The 20,239-nt window shown below is 33.5% G+C and overlaps 1 protein-coding gene across 1 annotated transcript; it reads right to left on the bottom strand.

Annotated features, from left to right (window-relative positions):
- Positions 1 to 222: 222 nt before the first annotated feature.
- Positions 223 to 18,869, bottom strand: LOC133327242 (klaroid protein-like). The gene is made up of 7 exons (XM_061535802.1): positions 18,701 to 18,869; positions 12,228 to 12,794; positions 11,709 to 12,166; positions 11,457 to 11,645; positions 2,646 to 4,262; positions 2,368 to 2,480; positions 223 to 435 (listed from the first exon to the last, which is right to left on the bottom strand). Exons 1-7 carry the CDS (start codon positions 18,859 to 18,861, stop codon positions 223 to 225), a joined length of 3,318 nt encoding a protein of 1,105 aa, XP_061391786.1. The 5' UTR covers positions 18,862 to 18,869.
- Between the last annotated feature and the right edge of the window lie 1,370 nt (positions 18,870 to 20,239).

The raw sequence follows: 20,239 nt of genomic DNA, 5'->3' as shown, positions 1-20,239 counted from the left end.
TTTACATTTTTTTTACTATCTACTAATCTTAAAAATTAAGGCATTCAATTTTTTTTAATATTCACTGTTTATATGTTTCTGATTTTTGTGCTGCTTGAACTTAATTATTATGGCTAAGTTTTAGTAATTTTTTGGGGGTTTTGGAGGGAGGGATGGATATTTTCTTTTGGTTTTAGTACAATTGCCCTAGTAGTAGGTTCCATTGTAGATAGGCGGCTGGCTTTATGATGTTGGTGGTTTTCCATGTACCCGGAATCGATAGAGACAGGTGTACAACGGCTGGCCATGATTCGATTCGATGCGTAATTCCACAATTTCATAGGGACGATTGATATTTTGATTTTGCACCGGGAAATACTGCAAAGAAGCATCATTATCGGCATATTCATACTCACCAAAGAGGATAGGCTCTTGATCCTTTTCATGTTCCAAACCCTGGAAGAAATAAATGGAAAGGGGAAATAGAGAAATTTTATAGAATATCTACCATCTATAGAGGACCTACAAATTAGATTCAAATTATCTAACACCAAGTGTCTCAGAAAAAAAATTAGTTCAATATACAAGGTTGTTGCACTGTTAAGCCTTTTAAAATCACATTTAAAAATCGCTTGTATGTTGCTTTGTTGAGTCTTTAAAAAATGGTATGTAACTCTGTTAAACCTTCTGCTATTCTGTCTTTAAAAATTCTAGTTTCGGACTCTGTTAAGCCTTCTGCTAATCTGTCTTTTAAAATTCTAGTTTCGGACTTTGTGAAGGCTTCAAGAGTCGTCTTAAAAATTTAATTTCTTTCGACGGGATATAAAAAGTACAGTAAGGTATACAATAAATCATATTTAAAAAGAGACGTATGGGCGTATGACATCAGACATCGCCATTAAATGTCCAAGCTTGCGGATCTGTTAAGCCTTAAAAAATCATCTGTAAAAACCGTCGATCGTGACTATGTAAGCCTTAAACAAATCGTATTTAAAAATCCTGACTTATGGTTCTATTGAGACTTCTAATAATCGTTTTTAAAATCCAAACTTGTAACTATGCCAAGCCCACAAAATATCCTAGTTTGTGGCTCTTTTGAGCCTTTATAAACACGTATGAAAAAATCCACGCCTGTGGCTTTTTGCGTCTTAAAAATATCCTCTAAAACACAAGCCCTATTGCTCCGAAAATTGTTCGGAAAATATCGTCGAAAAACCCACGCCTTGTTGCTCCGAAAGTTGTTCGGAAAATATCCTCGAAAAGCCCCACGCCTTGTTGCTCCGAAAATTGTTCGGAAAATATCCTCGAAAAACCCCACGCCTTGTAGTACTGAAGATTGTTGAGAAAATGTCCTCAAAAACCTCACGCCTTGTAGTCCTGAAGATGGTTGAGAAAATATTCTCGAATAACCTTACGCCTTGTAGTCATGAAGATTGTTGAGAAAATGTCCTCAAAAATCCCACGCATTTTGGCCTAAGAGTCCTTGAAAAAATTTATTCAAAAAAATCCACGCCTTATGGCCTAAGAGTCCTTGAAGAAATCAATTTAAAAAAAAACACGCCTTATGTTCTAAGAGTCCTTAAAAAAATCAATTTAAAAAAACCACGCCTTATGGTCTAAGTCCTTGAAAAAATCAATTTAAAAAACCACGCCTTATGGCCTAAGAGTCCTTGAAAAAATCAATTTAAAAAACCACGCCTTATGGCCTAAGAGTCCTTGAAAAAATCAATTTAAAAAAACCACGCCTTATGGCCTAAGAGTCCTTGAAAAATCAATTTAAAAAAACACGCCTTATGGTCTAAGAATCCTTGAAAAAATCAATTCTAAAAAACCAAGCCTTATGGCCTAAGAGTCCTTGAAAAAATCAATTTAAAAAAACCACGCCTTATGGCCTAAGAGTCCTTGAAAAAATCAAATTTAAAAAATCTACGCCTTTTGGCCTAAGAGTCCTTGAAAAAATCTATTTAAAAAATCCACGCCTTATGGCCTAAAAGTCCTTGAAAAAATCTATTTAAAAAATCCAAGCCTTATGGCCTAAGAGTCCTTTATAAAATTTAATTAAAAACCCAGGCCTTCAAAGAATCCTTGATAAAATCCTTATGGTCTACGAGTCCTTCATTAAATCTTGAAAAATATATTTAAAATATTAACGACTTATGACCTTTAATTAAAAATTCTTCTCTAAAGGTCTTATGTCTATAGAAGCCCTCTAGAGGGTATTCTGTCTATAGAAGACCTCTAGAACGTTTTCTGTCCTATAGAAGGTCTTCTGTAAAACCTCTAGATATTTTCTCTCTATAGTAAATCTCTAGAAGAATTATGTCTATAGAACCCTCAAGATGGCCTTCGTTCCATCGAAGTCCTCTTGAAGTTAAATCATGAACTTACCCAAACTGTAAAATTCTTTGGCGCCGAATCAATAGCTCCATTTGGTGCCAAACTTTTTGGTATGTGCTCCAATGTGAAACCGGTAACATAGACCAGAGAGTTTAATTTTAGCACTGTAAAATAATAATCAAAATTATTACATTTTTAAATACCACAAATTTAAATACAGTTGAAACTTGATTATATGGATATCTTATGTCGGAATCAATCAAGTTTCAACTATATTGCAAAATTTGCATCTTCCTCCTTTAAATTTTATTGTTGTCAACGTTGCTTACCCAAAAATCCTGGGAAACCTTGAAAAGCCCAACATTCACCCGGTTGGACATTGGGTGATATGGCAACACGTGGTGTATTTGTGGGATACCATAGGGGGATACCAAAAATAGATATTTGTGCTGACTTCGTTTGATAACTCTCCGTGCAACGAGTGGACAAAATTTGACCACCGGCCGATTCCAAAGCAAAATCAACCAAACCCGTTTTATCGGCATCATATATGGCCAGTACCGATTTGACAATGTTACGAACTTCCTCCTCCGACAAAGCTGCCTTGATTTGACCCTCCAATTTGGTATTCGTTTCCTTATGTTTATTCTCCACCGCCGTTATGATTTCCTGTTTCAATCTTTCACTGATGTCGCGCATTAGGAACATTGCAGATTTATCAATTTCTTGTTTAATCTTGTCATGGGTATGATTATTAATATCCGATAGGCGTTGTTCCAAATAATCTTTCGCGACAAACATGGAGTTGACCCAATGTTGCAAATCACCATCATCAAATTTGGCACCATTTTTCAGAGACGAGCTAAAACCGAGAATGTCTATTAGAGAAAGTTTCACTTGCTGGTTGAGCAAATGGAATTGTTCCTCTTTGAGGGTATTCAATTTGGTGGAGATTTCTTGTAGCAGCGAGGAGAAACGCTGATCGGTATTGAATTCAAGTTCTTGTAGGCGTTTCAATAAATCATCCTGGGTTTGTTGCAGATGTTTGATGGAGTAGTGGAGATCTTCATTTTCAGAGAGTTTATCCGAAAGGGAAAGCTTTATAAATGCCACCTCTTGGCCCAAATTGTCAATAATGAGTTTTTGTTGTTCCAAAAAGGCCAAGTGTTCGGCTGAGCCGCCATCCTTGCCGGAGGAGCTGCTGCTTTGAATTTTTTGTAATTCCAAAAGTTTGTCGTGTAATTTTTCATTAATTTGTACAGAGATTTCATCGTTGATGTAAGAGGTAAATAGGGGAGCTTTTAAAAGCTTGGCAATTAGAGCATCAAGATCCAATTTCTCCACCAAAGTGTGATAATGGGCGTGATTATTCACTTCCAGGGTTTGGGAAACCAAACGTTTAATTTCTTCAATATTATTCGACGACAATTGTACGGGTACTGTAAAATCGGTACCCTCCTGAAGTTTTAATAAAACTTTTTGTACTATTAGATTCAGATCAGCATCACTGAGGGCCAGTGCGTCCTTATCACGTTTTTGCCTTGACAAAGTTTCCAAATTCTCCTTCATTATTTGTACTATTAAATTGATTTGTTTCGATGAAAGTTCTGAGGCGGATTTCTTATTTTGTTGTTCCATCAATTTTTGTTGTTCTTGTAATTTTAAATCCACCAATGTTTGAACATAGGAATTAATGTGATTTAGAATATTTTCATATTGTTCCTCATTGGCCAGTGATGATTTTGACATTGACATTTTCAATTCTTCTAATGTGGCTTTTTGACTAGAACCCGTGGATGAGAATAGAGGTAATTGTAGAAAGCTTTTTATGGCATGAACATTCGTGTACAATGATCCTCGTAGAGTGGTGACGAGGGATAGAGGTAGCAAAGAATTCCATCGTTGAGTATATACGAGGCGATCTTCGTCATCCAATAAATACCAGGCTGTTTTGCACAAATGTGGTAAGGGAGGGAGTCATGGAAAAAAAAATAGAAAGGGAAAAACAAAAAAAAACAATGATTAGAAAAAATACTCCTCTCTGTTTTTCTCTCTTTCTTTTGGGGATGTGAGAACCTTCTTCATTTGTTATATAGGGGGAAAAAATAATTCTAGAGGAATGGAAATGGAATGCAGCCATTTTTAAGGGGGGTAATTATAACAATTTTAGTAAAAGCCAATGTTTCTTTTTTTTGGGAAGGGGAGAGGGAGGCAATTTTAAATCTAGGGATTTATAAAACACAGCATAGCAATTTTGTAAAGAAAAAAATAAATAAATCGAACAAAATAAACAAATGAAGAAGGATAGAGTATTTTTTCCAATTCGTTGCCAATTGTTGTTGTTTTCCCTTCTGTTTTTTTCCTTTACCACCACACATTTATACAGAAAAGGAACACACATAAAAAAGTCAATACTTACCATCTCTATAAAGCTACCCAACCAAGCCATTAAGCCATATTACAAAAAATCCCACCCAAGGAATGTATCAAAAAAGCTTATAAGAAGAAATTAGGCAAGGGCCTTCAAAATACCGAAAATGGAGGGTGACTGTTATATGAAAGAAATATGGAACATTTTTCACTTCGTAGAAAAAAAACTAACAATAAAAATACAAACAAGTGAAAAAGTGTTAAGTTCGGCCAGGCCGAACCCCTACACACGTAACAAATGAGCTAACTATTTCAATATAAGAAGGGAGTTATATGGGAACTACACCTAAAACGTGGGGAATATATTAATAACTTTTGGTAGGAAGATTTGTTACCATATGCGACTAAAAAATACCAAATTACAGCGAATTCGGTTGAAAAGCGGGCTCAAGAAAACCAAAATACCGAAAATTGAGACTGCCCTATGTGGGAGCTAACCGGAAAAAATTGACCTATTTTTAGTGGAGAAATTTGGTATCCAATAAGAATCCATTGTATCAAATGTCAGCGAATTCCGTTTAAAAACGCACTTAAACCCCCCAAAATACAAGTAAATTGGGGTGTACCGTTATATGGGGGCTACTAGAAAAAATGAATCGATATTTATAATTTTTAGGGGCGACATTTGGTATCAAAAAATAACCCCATGTACAAAATGTCAGCTAATTCGGTTGAAAAGCGCGCTCAAGAATCCTAAAATATGGAAAATTGGAATGAGAATTTTACCCTGATCAAAAATATTTAGGGTCGGAAATGAATATTTCGATGAGTCAAAACGGAATGACAAAATTAATATACTGTGGTGGAGGGTATAAAAATGATTCGTTAGACGATAAAACATGGACCAATATGGACAATTTTCTGCGAGGAGAAATATCGCATTTGAACATTCGAACATAGAAATTTAATTAAACATTTTTTCTGTAAAGGAAGTATTTTATCCTCTGTGGACAAAAGATATGAAATTTCTGACACTTCTGTTGGAAAATGACCGTGAGCTTTAAAATACCTGTAGTGTCTAAATATAGAATTATTGAAAATGTTTGCCAGTGGGTCATTAAAATATCGAATCATAACAACTTAGGTTGGAAAAGGGATGAAGGCTCTATTCTACGTCGTATCAAAAAGAATTGAGTAGGAATCTTAAAAGTAGAAAGGGTCGGTAAATTTTGAAAGAAAGCCTTCAAATTCAATTTATTTATTTTATTTTTTTTTCTTCATGAATGAGAACCTAGCCACAAGGCCATGATCGGTTCCAAAAACCACTATACATCTACTACTCCAAAATATTATTAAATTATGTGACATAAAAAAGAAGTTATTTTAGAATATTCTTAAGAGTCTTTTTTCTGAAAATAGTCTAGGAACTTCTAGCGATATTTTTTTATAATTCGTACTACATTTGGGGAATTTAAAAAAAAAAATCTGGTTTAGTTGCATCTTATAAGCTTTTTTGATTGTTCCCTTTTCTACATTCCCTATTTTTTTTTTTTATAAAATTAACAACTCACATTGATATTTTTTGTGTGTGTTGGTTTTTTACATAGTGTTAGAGACATATTTTTATTTAATTAGTTAAAAAATATATATAATTTTAGAAAACTTATACATTGAGTGAGGAAGAAAATAATTGAATATTTTTTATAAGATAATTGAATTTTTTGATCATAAAATGTTAAAGTTGTTTAACAACTATGTTTTTTGTTTTAATATCATTAGAAGAAATAAAGACACACAGTGATTGTTTTTGTTTTTTCGAAAATTAGAAAAAAAAAATATTTACTACAAATATACATACAGGGTGGTGTCCCAAAATGTTAGGATTAATTATGGATTATAAGATGGAATCAGTTAGGGGAATTGTGAGTAAATAATAAAAATTAAGAAAAAATTACCTTGACTTTTTAGATGGATTTTGGAAGACAAGTATATCTCAAATATTTCTGAATACCGAAAACACCATTATAAGAAGATATTGGAAAAAATGTGAACTCAAGTTAACAAGAATCGATACCTTGGAGTACATTCACAAAAAAGATTTCTAACAAAATATGTAAGAATGAATCCCCATTGGGAATAAAAGACATAACTGTATATTTGGGAGTTATACTGTCATACAGTGATTAGTCCAACAGGGGTTCTTTGGCCCAGTCTTCATAGACAATAAGCATAAGTTCACAAACCCAACCAAACATGGCCTAACACACATGACTTAGGCCAAAATGTAGAGCTAAGAATTTTTTTGAAATAAAATTAATGAGAAAGAAGAGCTTCCAAAGTCTTCTTAGTTCAACTTTTTTGAAAATTTTTGAAAATCTTGAGGCATTTACATATCCTCCCTAATGAGGGGAAATTTATTGTACAAAATGTAGAGTTATGAAATATTTGAAATAAAATTAATGAGAGTAATTGCTGACCGGTTTTGAAAGGAAGAAGAAGAACTTCCAAAGTCTTCTTAGTTCAACTTTTTTGAAAGCGACCTTGAAAACAAAATTCAATTTTTTAGGATAGAAAATCTTGAGGTATTTACACATACTGATCCAACCTAATGAGGGAAAATTTATTGTACAAAATGTAGTTTTAAGAAATTTTTGAAATAAAATTAATGAGAATACTTGCTGGTCTGTTTTGAGAGGAAGAAGAAGAACATCAAGTCTTCTTAGTTCAAATTGGTTGAAAGTGACCTTTTTTTAGGACAGAAAATCTTTTGGGGCATTCACATATCCTGATCCACCATAATGAGGTGAAATTTATTGTACAAAATGTAGAGTTAAGTAATTTTTGAAATAAAATTAATGGGAATAATTACTGGTCTGTTTTGAGAAGAATAAGAAGAACTTCTAAAGTTCAAAATGTGTGTGTTGTGTTCATTGGATATCTTTCTATTTTGGGGTGAAAAATATTTTGTGTGAGGGGTTAAGGTTTCTAAACAAGGGACCCTTGTGGTTCATTACGAAAAATGTTTGACTTTTTTGAATTGTAAATATTTATCCAATAACATATATATCCCCATACATTTTGATGATACACCCTGTATATATAGAACATACAAAAAAAACTATATATAATATATATTATTTAATATTATTTTTTAAAACTAAAATGTATAATTTGTTTTATATTTAACAATATAAAAATAAGAGAATGAGAAAAAAATATGTTTTGTTTTCAAATATTGCAGCGGTTTTTTTTGTTATAACACTCTATCCTTCTCCAAATTTGCTATATTGTTTTTTATTTTCGAATGAATATGGATGCTTTCAAAAAGCTTTGCACATTGTTTGGGGTTTTTTGGTTTGGAAAACATTGATAGTTTCCTTTTGTTGCAGAGGCGGAGGAGAGAGGGAATAAATGAACCCTCAGGATGACAAATGGAAATGATTTTTGTAGTTGAGGAATTGAATTAAACTAAAATCGATATTAACCGAAAAATGAAATGCAAAAAAATTTGTACGTTTTTGTTTTGTTTTTGTAGAGCGAGAAAAAAATATAAAAAACTAGAAACTACTACTTACGCGACTAAAAAAATAATTATTGTATTTAAAAAAATAGATTAATATTCATAGGACAAAGCTGGGGTTACGGATAGGACGTGAAAAAAATAAAATAATAAAGAAACTAAAAAAAATAATAAATAACAAAAAATATATATAACAAAAGAAAAAAAAGAAATACAAACAAAAAAATACTGAAGACGAAAGCAGAAAGGAAAACAACAAATGGGTTATATATGAATTGTACATATAAGGACCTCGAATTTTTCGTTATATATGTTTTAAAAAAGATAATGGGAATACTTCTAAAGCAAAATTAAAAAAAAATATACCAAATTCATATGGGAGTGAATATGTCGAAAATTGTTCAATCCAACTTAGAAAATATTCCAATATTGATTGGAATTAATATTTCGATTGGAATATTATTATTAGATTAAATTTTGATTTATTGAAGTACTGAAATAATTTCAGTACAATATTTTTAATTTATATTCAACATGTATATTAAACATATTTCGAATATCTACGACAATAACCCCTTACATACTTGGTTACATACAGGAAACATTAAAAAAAATGTTAACAAAGGAAAAACTTTTGAAAATTAGTAAATACAAATGGCACACAAATGTTCGAAAGAAAATATTTAAGAAAGAAATATTTTCAAATACACAAAAACATGTTATTTTATTATATAAGAAGTTTTTATAAGAAAATAGCTTCTCAATAGATATACATATTAGTGTTCTAAGACTTGTTGTTTTCCTTCTAGGCAAAAAAATAACGAACAAAAAAAAATAATAATAACTTCTAAACCTATGTATAGAAAATGAAATGAATTCTAGCAAAAATTTACTAAATCATATAGTAATTGAAAAAATAATTTAAAAACGTCCATTTTAAATACGTTCAAAATGTTCGTCGCGTTGAAAAAGTTTACGACCCTCGTCGATGATATTTTGTGAAACGGTTTTTAAATAGAGAAAATAATCGGCCGACCAATCGCGTACATTTTCGATACGATTAAAGGCTTCTTTTTTATATTCTTCATATTTGGCCTCATTAATATATTCGGTTATATCGATTTTAGGTAATTCGGGTAATTGCATAGTATATTGGGAAAATGATTTGGGTGGGAAAGGTTCATTGGGATGGAGATAATAGTAAGTACCTGTAATGGCAATTAGAAGAAAACGAAAAAAAAAAAATCACACAATTATGATAGTAAAGAGAGTCAGCCAGTAATATGTGTATATAATAAATATATAAATATATAAACGTGCAAATTTCAAAATTAAAATATATATTTTTAACACTCAGTAAATTTTGAAGCAAAAACATATGGACATACCCCACTAGTATTTTTAATGATAAGACCACCTTTGATCTCCTAATTTAGTACCGCTGAATTCCATTTTTCGTCTTTATGTTAAGAAGAACTTTAACATCTACGGGGTTTTTAAGAAGAAATTAATTTTCAATCTCAATTTATTTATTTTTTCATGAACGGGAACCTAGCCACAAGGCCATGATCGGTTCCAAAAACCACTGTGGTGTTCTATGAGCAAATCTTCTGGTTTTCTATGAAAGGATCTTCTAGTCCTCATTGAGACCTTGTGGTATTTTATGAGATGTCCTTCCGATATACTATGATAAAATTTTCATAACTTTTAGGGAGAATCCTTCCATATTTGTATACGAAGATCTTCGGTCTTCAATAAATTTAGGCCTTCTATGGGAATTAACTCCAGTATTCTACGAGGCGATCTTTGGAATTCTATAAGGGGACTTCTTGGTATTATATAAGGTGTTTTATTATTCTATGAGAAGACTATAAGAAGTCCTTCTCTTCTAGGAAAAGACTTTGTGGCCTTCTAGCAGAACACTATTGATGTACGAGAAGATCTATAAGAACACATTCTGGTCGTCTATGCGAAGTTTTTCTCGACAAGATCTTCTAAGATTTCTGGAAAAAAACTCTCGTCTTCCAGGAGAAGACTTTTGGTATATGTGGAGATCTTAGGGTCTTCATAAGAAAAAGAGTATTTGTGTCTTCGATTCGAAAACATTTTGGCTTTCAATAAGAAGATATTTTGGTTATCTATAAAGTCTTCTTCCAAGAGAAGATTTTCCTCTATTTAACGAATATCTTCTGATTTTCAAGGAACAGAATTTCTGCTCATCCACAAAAAATTCCTCTACATTTGTATATAAAAAAATACGTTCTGGCGTTCTGAGAAAAACTCTGGCCTTGTTTACTATGAAAATAACTTCGAATATTCAATGGAAAGACTATTGGGCCTTGTAGAATGCGGACTATTGGTCTTCTTCGTCGTAAAAAGTCGTAAAGGCTTGTCTTCAGAGTTTATTTTTAGAGAATCCTCTGGTTTCTAACCTACTTTGAGGTGACCTTCTGTTATTCTACAGAAGAAAAAAAAATTGGGTCTTCTATTAGAAGATCACTAAACAAGCATTCTATTTTATGATTATCTTCTGTTCTTCTAAGAGAAATCCTTCTGCAATTTTATGAGAACAAATCCTGGCTATCAATGAAAATAACTTGTGGCTTTTTGTGAATAGAACTTCGGGTATTCAATGAAAAGACTGTTGGGTCTTGTGGAAGTCAAAATTCTGGCCTTCTTTGAGCAGTTGTTTATGTCTTCCTGGATGAGGTATTCATGTTTTCTTCGAGAAAACCATCTGATTTTATATTTGATACCCCCTTTTATGAGAAAATCCTTATCTACTTTGAGGTTAGCTTCTGTTCTTCTATAACATGATTTTCTGGTCTTTTATGAGAAGATTTTGAGGTCTTCTATGAGAAGATCTTCTAAACTGCTATTAGAAATTCTTCTCAATCCCTAGTCAAAACGCTTAAAAAGACATCTTCATTCTGGTCTCTTAGGAGAAGGGCTTCCGGCCTTCTGTGATTACACTAAATTTGGGCCGATTTCAACAAAACTTGATGTACGCCTTTCTATACTGTATCAGAAAGCTATGCAAAATTTCGTGTCAATCGGACAAACATTGGGGCTGCACTATTGGAATCCGTTATGGACCTTTTTAAATAACCTGTCAAAGGATTTGAGGCCTGTATATATTGTCAGTCATATGAAAATTCATAAAAAATTTCATTTCAAAAATTTACTGAGTGATAAAATCTGAGGCTGATCCAAAATTAAAACAAAGACATAAAAAAACAACGAAACTTACCCGCTAACAATAACAATGGCAACAGCATCAACAAAAATAATAGGAAACGTTTTTTGCTCTTGTTATCAGCACTGGAAGATTGCAACAGCCATGTGTCCAAACATAAAACCGATGAGATAAACAAATATAGATTGCGGGTGAAATATGCAAAGGCCGAGGTGATGCCATGTAGCATTGAACCAAAGAAACCTATCAACAAAAACAAATTAATTAAAAATAAGGAAACCAATTCAAAAATGCAAAAATTCCTACCTCTTTCCTCCTCTGCCAATTTGGTGTGATACATACTACTACTGTAGCTGGTGTAACGACCAACACCACCGTTTTGATCACTATTCGAACCCGTAATGCTGGACCATGTTGTGGTCACGGTTGTGACAATTGTGGTTATAAAACGCATTAACCACGATTCCTGTTGCTGCTGGTTATATTGCCGGTTTGTCGCTCTACGATATGTATAATCTACTTCATCGCCGGAATCATATGCCAACTGTTCGGCAGCTCTACGATTTTGTGTATATTTGGAGGATTCATAACGACGACGGATATATTCTTCTTGGGCAGGATCACGTTCAATCATATAATTGATACGTTCATGATGATTTTCCAATGATTTGCGGGACATATTTGGCATGGCCACAATACCGGGTGCCAATTCACGGCGATGGGGGGAAAGTTCCGAATAGGTGTAATCGGTTTTGGGTGTTGTCCTAGAAAGAGGGATACAAAATTAATTATTTATTTATTAGAAATCTGTTTGATTAAACTTACTTCCAATATTCTCCTGCCTTTTTGTATTCCAAATAGGCCACATGATCACTGGCATCGAAATTATCCAAACTGAAGGAGTTACCCAAAAATCCACTTAGATATGATTTACTTTTACTCAACTCCTTTTCACTGTTCAGCACATTTTGTGTATGTTCCTTGACATTTTTCTCTTCCTCAAATTGAGACTCGATTTGTGCCTTGGATGATTTAGCACCACCACCACTACCTCTGGAGGAATATTGTGATGCAAAATGGGTTATAAAATTACTTGCTTTAGGTGTTGATGTGGCCACACTGCCTCCAATTTTTTTGGTTTTGGTTACAACAGTTGTGGTCGTACTGGTTTTTGACTCCGTTTGACTTCTTAACTGTTGTTGTTGTTGTGAATTGCTGGACACTGATGTTATAGCCCTTGTTGCTGTTGTTTTGGTTTTATTATCAGGACTATCATCGCTGGAGTAATCGGATGTTTTTATTTTAGTTTGTGTCATTTTGGAGGGACTATTTTTACCCGAAGCCTCTACGGAAGATGATGATGTTACTTCGACGGTTTCTTCAATGATGGTTCTGGAAATAAATGGGAATAAAAAAAATATTAAAAATCAATCGGACAATCTTAGGGTCTTTACATATATAGAAGCTACGTCTAAACCCAAACCTGAGCTGTATACAAATACCACTGCAAATGTTCGTCAGAGGAAATTTTTTTTTCTTACATTCATATAGTAAGCCTAGCTAGGACATGTCATGAATTCGGAATGACTAGATTCATAAATATGCCTAAAATAGGGTGCTACGGTTATTTGGCAGCTATACCAATGCCCCAAATTGTATGGGCAATTTTCTACGAAATAATTTTTTGACCACCAATAATACGGAATTTTATAAAAAAAAATACTACAAAGGTCACCATGGGACTCTCATCCTAGCGCCTATTCAATGTCATCGAAAATGAATCCCGCAAAATATGAATATTTAATTTTATGAGATATTGGTGGGAAAATTATTTAAAAGCTTCCCAACTCTTACACACAACCTTGCTACAAACAAAAGTTCGGAAAAAAATGTTCAACATTGAAATCTAAGCGATATGTTTAACAAGGAAAAAAATATATGTATATAAAAATAAACTATAAATAAATAATTAAAAAATATATAAATTAAGTGTGTGCGTGTGTGTATGTGTGAACGTACGTACGTTATGTGTTTAGAAACAATTTTCAAACGTGTTATTTAACCTTGAAATGTTTAGAAAAAAAAAACAGCAACAAAAAACAATAATAACAATCAACACCGTCGGATGGTGGCCGGGGGTAAGACGTCGACAACACTGTGAAAGTCGTCCAACATTCTGGTGACTGTGGTGACACGACATATGCCAATGATGACGCTTTCAATAATTAAGAGGTGCGGTAACAAAAAATCTGGTTTAATGTGTGCTGTGTCGGCTACTGGTGATTTATGTAGCTGGGCCAACAAACTAATGAGGGTCGGTCAAAAGCAAAAAAAAAACAAAAGAAAAAAGTGAAAAAGCGTTAAGTTCTGCCGGGCCGAACTTTGTATACCCTCCACCATAGATATACTGACAGGTACTAGAAATGAAAATAAAGGGAACATACCAAAAAGTGGACCTATACCGACATGTCTAAAATCGGATTTTGTAAACCACAATACAAATTTCAGAAATTTTTAATTGATAATTCAAATTCGAAGATGGGGAATATCGGTCCACTCCTTCTGAAACCTCCACAGAGGCTAGGTCTAAATGCGACTATAGTTCATTATCGAACCTTACGTTCTAATTTTTTACCTCGCTATCCTCTGCAGGTGAAATGATTACAATAGAGTCTTAGAACCAAACTCAAAACGCGGAACATATCAGATAACTATATTAATATAAAAAAGGGGGTTATATGGGGACTACCCCAAAAAGGGGGCGAATATTAATAATTTTTGGTAGAGAGATTTGGTACCTATTAAGAACTCAAAATACTAAATTACAGCTAATTTGGCGGAAAAATACGATCAAAACCCCCAAAATTCTAAAAATTGGGAGGTACCATTATATGGGGGCTACCAGAAAAAGTGGACCTATATTTATAATTTTTTGTGGAGACATTAAGGACCCAATAAGAACCCAATGTAGCAAATTTCAGCGAATTCGGCTGAAAAACGTGCTCAAGAACCCCAAAATACCGAAAATTGGGGGGTACCCTTATATGGGGGCTACCCGGAAAAATGTACCTATATACATAATTTTTTTTAGAGAGATTTGGTACCTATTAAGAACTCAAAACACTAAATTACAGCCAATTTGGCGGAAAAATACGACCAAAACCCCCAAAATACTGAAAATTAGGAGGTTCCGTTATATGGGGGCTACCAGAAAATATGGACCTATACTTATAATTTTTTGTGGAGACATTTAGTATCCAATAAGAACCCAATCTAAAAACGCGCAGAAGAACCCCAAAATGGGAGCTATGCCTAAACGTGGACCGATATATCCCATCTTCGAACTTGACCTGCCTGCAGACAAAAGACAACCCTATGCAAAATTTCAGCACCCTATATCAATTCCTTCAGAAGATAGCGTGATTACAACAGACGGACGGACAGACGGACGGACATGGCTAGATCGTCTTAGAATTTTACCCTGATCAAGAATATATATACTTTATAGAGTCGGAAATGAATATTTCGATGAGTTACAAACGGAATGACAAAATTAATATACCCTCCATACTATGGTGGAGGGTATAAAAACATGAAACACACATAAAAACCACAACTTGTAGCGTCTTTGTAGAAAACGAAAACAAAAATTACGTCATGGTTTAACATGGAATTATTATGGGCAAAACTAATGGAAAGAAGTATTGACATTTGAACGGATAACAACAGAACCAATCGGGGTTGCGGAAAATTTTAAATATTACAAAATGTTAAGAATTTTGGAAATGGTATTGAAGACCAATTTTTAGTCCCGAAACTAAACAAACTTCGGGCAATTATTTCGCTTATGTTGCCAATAGAAAAAATACATGGCCTTATGGCAGCTATATCTAAATCTAAACCGATTTTCACCAAACTTAGTACATGTCATTGTAGACTTAATTCAGTACGCTGTGCTTAAATTCGTGCAAATCATTCTAGACTTAATTCAGTACGCTATGTCAAAATTCATACAAATCAAATTATTTTAAGGGACTTTGGTGCACCTTTTACCTAAAATCGGACAAAATATATATGAGAGCTATATGTAAATCTGAACCGATTTTCACGAAACTTAGCACATGTTATTCTAGACTTAATTCAGTACGCTATGCCAAAATTCGTACATATCAATTGATTTTCAGGGACTTGGTGCACCGTGTACCTAAAATCGGAAGAAAATTCATGTGGAAGGTATATCTAAATCTGAACCGATTTTTTCCAATTTCAATAGTGTTCGTCCTTGGGTCAAATAATCCAAATCGGATTCTAAATTCGATCTGTACTTTGTTTACAATTTAACTCAGAAAGTGATTCTATTCTCAAAAGGAACCATGGGTCTATCTCGTTTCCCTTTGCCTATTACAAAAATATGCACAAAGACATTATACCCTGTACCACAGTGTGGTGAAGGGTATAAAAAGTCATTCATTATATATAAATTTACTAAACTTATTTCCAAATTTTTTTCATTTCCAATAATAATGACGACTAGAATTCCATTAATCCCGCGCTCCCACGATCTCAACGTGAGCCGCCAAGTAAACAAAATCTTCAATACAGACCTATTAAAAGTGCAAACAAATTTCAAGCGCAAACATACAAAATTCACAATATGACATCATAGCTAATTATGGATACGACGAATGGGGAGAAGGAAGGTATAGTGGAGACGACAAACGGGGTGCCAACCAGCCGTCATATGGAGAATGGAACTAAAATTCCACCGCGCCATTTTTATTATTCATTGTGGTACAGTGTAAACAAAAACAAACCTTTTTTCTCTCCATTCTCTCTTTCTTTTGGTTGATTAGTTTGAGTGAAGCTTTTTTGTTGATTCAAAAAATAAATAAAAAACAAAGCAAAAAACTGTAAATAAATTTTAAAAAAGCAAAAATTGCGCCAAATGTAGGCTTGTACTCTGGTCGACGAGCGTTGAATAGCTTGTGGTTGTGGGGTCTTCTAACAGTCATCATAACGTCATATCAACAGAAATAACAATAACAACCGGCGGCTGGTATAGCACCACCACATCACCACAAAGTTTGTTATTTGATTCGAATAACGACACATAGACATGCAAAAAACGAAAATTGGTTTTTGATTTGTAGCACGCACCCACCAACCCCACACGCCTTTAACCCAATGTAACTTTTTCCCCATTTCGTAGGTGTCTATCGAGGAAGGTTGAAAACTATTTAAAAAAAGTAAATAATAAAATGTTTTCATTTGTAACTACAATCGTGTTGAACACATGTTCGAAAAACCACTCTAGTCTATATATAGATATCTATGATTGTAATCATTGGCAGCAACGTTGGCGAAGCGATGACGTTATTGCTTACGTTATAACTTAGATTTGGGAAAAAGTCTATTTTGGTTTTGTCACGATATTAAAACAAAAAATGCACGTTTTTTTATTTATTATTACTACTATAAACTGAAAAGTTAACAGCTTAAAAGTATTGTTGGTGGTTGTTGTTGACCATGTGTGTGAGACTGTGTGCAAGTTGTCCCCGCGCTGTCATCAATAATAAGGTAAACTAGATTTTTTTGTTTATATTATAAATTAGATATTAATAGGAAATTAGTTTATTGGGTGAGGTTATCTTAAAAACAAAACAAAAAACTATAAACTATTGTTAAAAGTTCGCTGGGTCCGATAAAAATGATAAAATTCCTCAAATGTAGGTCTATAGCAGTAGATGGCACATTTTTGTGGAAGAGTTGTCATCAACCAACTGACACTGAATAAAAACGTGGTTAAAAATGTTTGTAAATAAAATATATGGAAGCCATGACAAAACATGGAGATGCAGAATTGACATTTTTCTACCAGGAGATTTATTTTTCTATTCTTCAAAATACTTATATCAGTCCGACGCTCATATAGAAGCTATGCCAAAAGATTGGCGTGCTTTGAAACATTTCTACCAGGAGATTTGTATACCCTTCACCACACTGTGGTACAGGGTATTATGTCTTTGTGCATATGTTTGTAACAGGCAAAAGGAAACGAGATAAATACATGGTTCCTTTTGAAAATATGCATAGAATCACTTCCTGAGTAGTTTTATGCATGTCTGTCCATGCTAAATTGTAAACAAAGTATTGGTATATCCAGGTATATCTATATATCGTCAGCTAAAATGCAAAAAGGCGTAACTAACAAAAGCATAACTGTTTTGAATGAAAAAAATAAACATGTCAAAAAAAGTATGCCCGGCAGGGCATACGTGTAAAACTTTGTCAACACATGTAGTTTATTGACATTCACAATATTCATTCAAAAAGTCAATTTTAAATGTTTTGTTAGTTACGCCTTTTTGCATTTTAACGATATATATCTTTCTTTCCAGGTATATATATATAAATATATATTCAGGTATATCTATATATATTTTTCGATTTGCATGAAATTTGGCACAGCATACTGAATTATGTCTAGAATGATGTGTGCTAAGTTTCGTGAAAATCGGTTCAGATTTAGATATAGCTTCCATATATATTTTCGTACGATTTAATGTAATCGAATGTGATCGAATATCCTATTAGAAAAACTTTATTTTTAACGTCTACGAAAATAATTGGAGGTCTTTTAGTAGAAGTCTTTTTTAAGTTCCATAAGAAAACATTTTGAATATATGAAGACTCCCTGATCTAGTCTCCCCGATCTTCTTATGGTATTCTGTGAAATTTACAAAGATGGGTGGGGACTTTTGTGTGGGAGCTATGTAAAATATAGACATATATCAAACATTTAATCTGGGAAGAATTATGCCGAGAAACATAAAAATACCTAAATGGAACGGCTGCTTTATCTAGATAGCTCCCACATAAAGGAGAACCGAAAAAACTGAACTTCATCAAGAATTTTGATGATTCTAGCCTTATTTTCCAATTGATACAGCAGACGATAAAAGTTTACTTTGCAGAAAATATGTTATACATTTTTATGGTAATTTGTATTATTAAAAAAATTGGGATTAGAATTAATGATATCATTGAAAACAACTGATATGAAAAAAGTCTTTTGAAAACACGGTTGACGGTATATGCTATAATAAGTAGCATTTAATCTTTAAACAGGTATATTTGGGTGTCTGACGCCTGAGGATGAAATTACTTAATTTAGTCATTGCTCAACAAAATTTCAAATTTATATAGAAAACAGCAAAAAACACACACACACTGTCAATTCAAAATTTATGAGTAATGATTATTGAATTTGTTTTCAAAATATGTTTATAAATACTTACCGAACATTTGGTAATTGTGATGTTGGTTTCTTTTTATTGTGCTGATGATGTATATGTGGCTCATCGCCAATGTGATCGCAATTTTCATGATCACAACTGGAACGTAAAAATGGTGTTTTTGAACGAGACCTACGTCTCGTTTCCATGCTATGTTCGCTCATGTCTTTCGAGGTGTCTTAGACAACACAGTTTGTTGAATGGTTGATGACTTCTATAGCTTGCTGGTGGCCAAAAAACAAAAATCTATAAATGAAAAGTAAAAAAAAAAATTAGACAAAAAAAGAGAATTTCCAACTAACCATTAACTAATGTAAACAAACAAAATTATGTTACAGTATGTGGTAGTATGTAGCACTATGTAGTAAATTTGTAAGATAAACACTGAGTATGAGTAAATATGAAGATGATGATGAAGACGGGTAGTCCATCCAGTGTGAAAGATATGAATTGTGTAATGTGCTAGCGTGTGTAATATTTGTTGTTGTGGTTGGTTAGTGGAGACCTTGAAATAGAGATGTGAGAATTAGAAGACAATTTAACATAGGTTGGTCTATGTAATTTTTGGGTTAGGCGTTGTAATAATTGGATAGTCACAGAAGCTGGAAATTAAACGGCTAGAAAATACATTATTTCAGATCTCCTTCAGAGAATTATGATTATACAAAAAGACCTCTCGATCTAGGTCTTCATTCGGGTTCTTTGAGGACCTTAAGTATACTAGGGAAATAGTCTTCACTGGTAAGACCTACTGATCTTCTCAGCCTGTTGTGTAAAAGCAATAGGGCTGCTACAGACCACTTGTTTGAGACCACCTTCTGGTTTTCTATGAGAACAGCTTTTGATCCTCTATGAGAAGAACAATTGAATTGGTGTTCTATGAGAACACCTTTAGGTCTTCTATGAGAGAAGCTTCAGGTCTTCTACAAGAAGAGCTTTTGATCTTCTATGAGAAGATGTATTGGTCTTCCAAGTCTTTCGGTCTTCTATTAGAAGACCTTCTGGTCTTCTATGAGAAGACCTTCTGATCTTCTATGAGAAGACCTTCTGATCTTCTATGAGAAGACCTTCTGGTCTTCTATGAGAAGACCTTCTGGTCTTCCAAGAGAACACTTTTCGGTCTTCTATTAGAAGATCTTCTGGTCTTCTATGAGAAAACCTTCTGGTCTTCTATGAGAAAACCTTCTGGTCTTCTATGAGAAGATCTTCTAGTCTTCTATGAGAAGACCTTCTGGTCTTCTATGAGAAGACCTTCTGGTCTTCTATGGGAAGACCTACTGGTCTTCTATGAGAAGACCTTCTGGTCTTCTATGAGAAGACCTTCTGGTATTCCAAGAGAACACCTTTCGGTCTTCTATGAGGATATCTTCTGGTTTTCTATGAGAACAGCTTTTGATCCTCTATGAGAAGAACAATTGAATTGGTGTTCTATGAGAACACCTTTAGGTCTTCTTTGAGAGAAGCTTCAGGTCTTCTACAAGAAGAGCTTTTGATCTTCTATGAGAAGATTTATTGGTCTTCCAAGAGAACGCCTTTCGGTCT

This window comes from Musca vetustissima, unplaced genomic scaffold, assembly GCF_032173495.1.
Source record: "Musca vetustissima isolate MV318-11 ecotype Yass unplaced genomic scaffold, APGP_CSIRO_Mvet_v1 utg73050, whole genome shotgun sequence".
In the NCBI taxonomy this organism is placed as follows: Eukaryota; Metazoa; Arthropoda; class Insecta; order Diptera; family Muscidae; genus Musca; species Musca vetustissima.
The sequence above is the reverse complement of the archived record's forward strand: the minus strand, read 5'-3'. Positions and strand labels throughout refer to the sequence as shown.

Bases quoted from the DNA above. Each gene is read 5' to 3' on its own strand.
- LOC133327242 (XM_061535802.1), bottom strand. From the start codon at position 18,861: ATGAGCGAACATAGCATGGAAACGAGACGTAGGTCTCGTTCAAAAACA. The intron at 4,263-11,456 runs GTAAGTTTCGTT...TGTGCAAAACAG, and splicing joins GCCATTGTTATTGTTAGCGG to CCTGGTATTTATTGGATGAC. The intron at 436-2,367 runs GTAAGTTCATGA...TATTTCTTCCAG, and splicing joins CAAAGAATTTTACAGTTTGG to GGTTTGGAACATGAAAAGGA.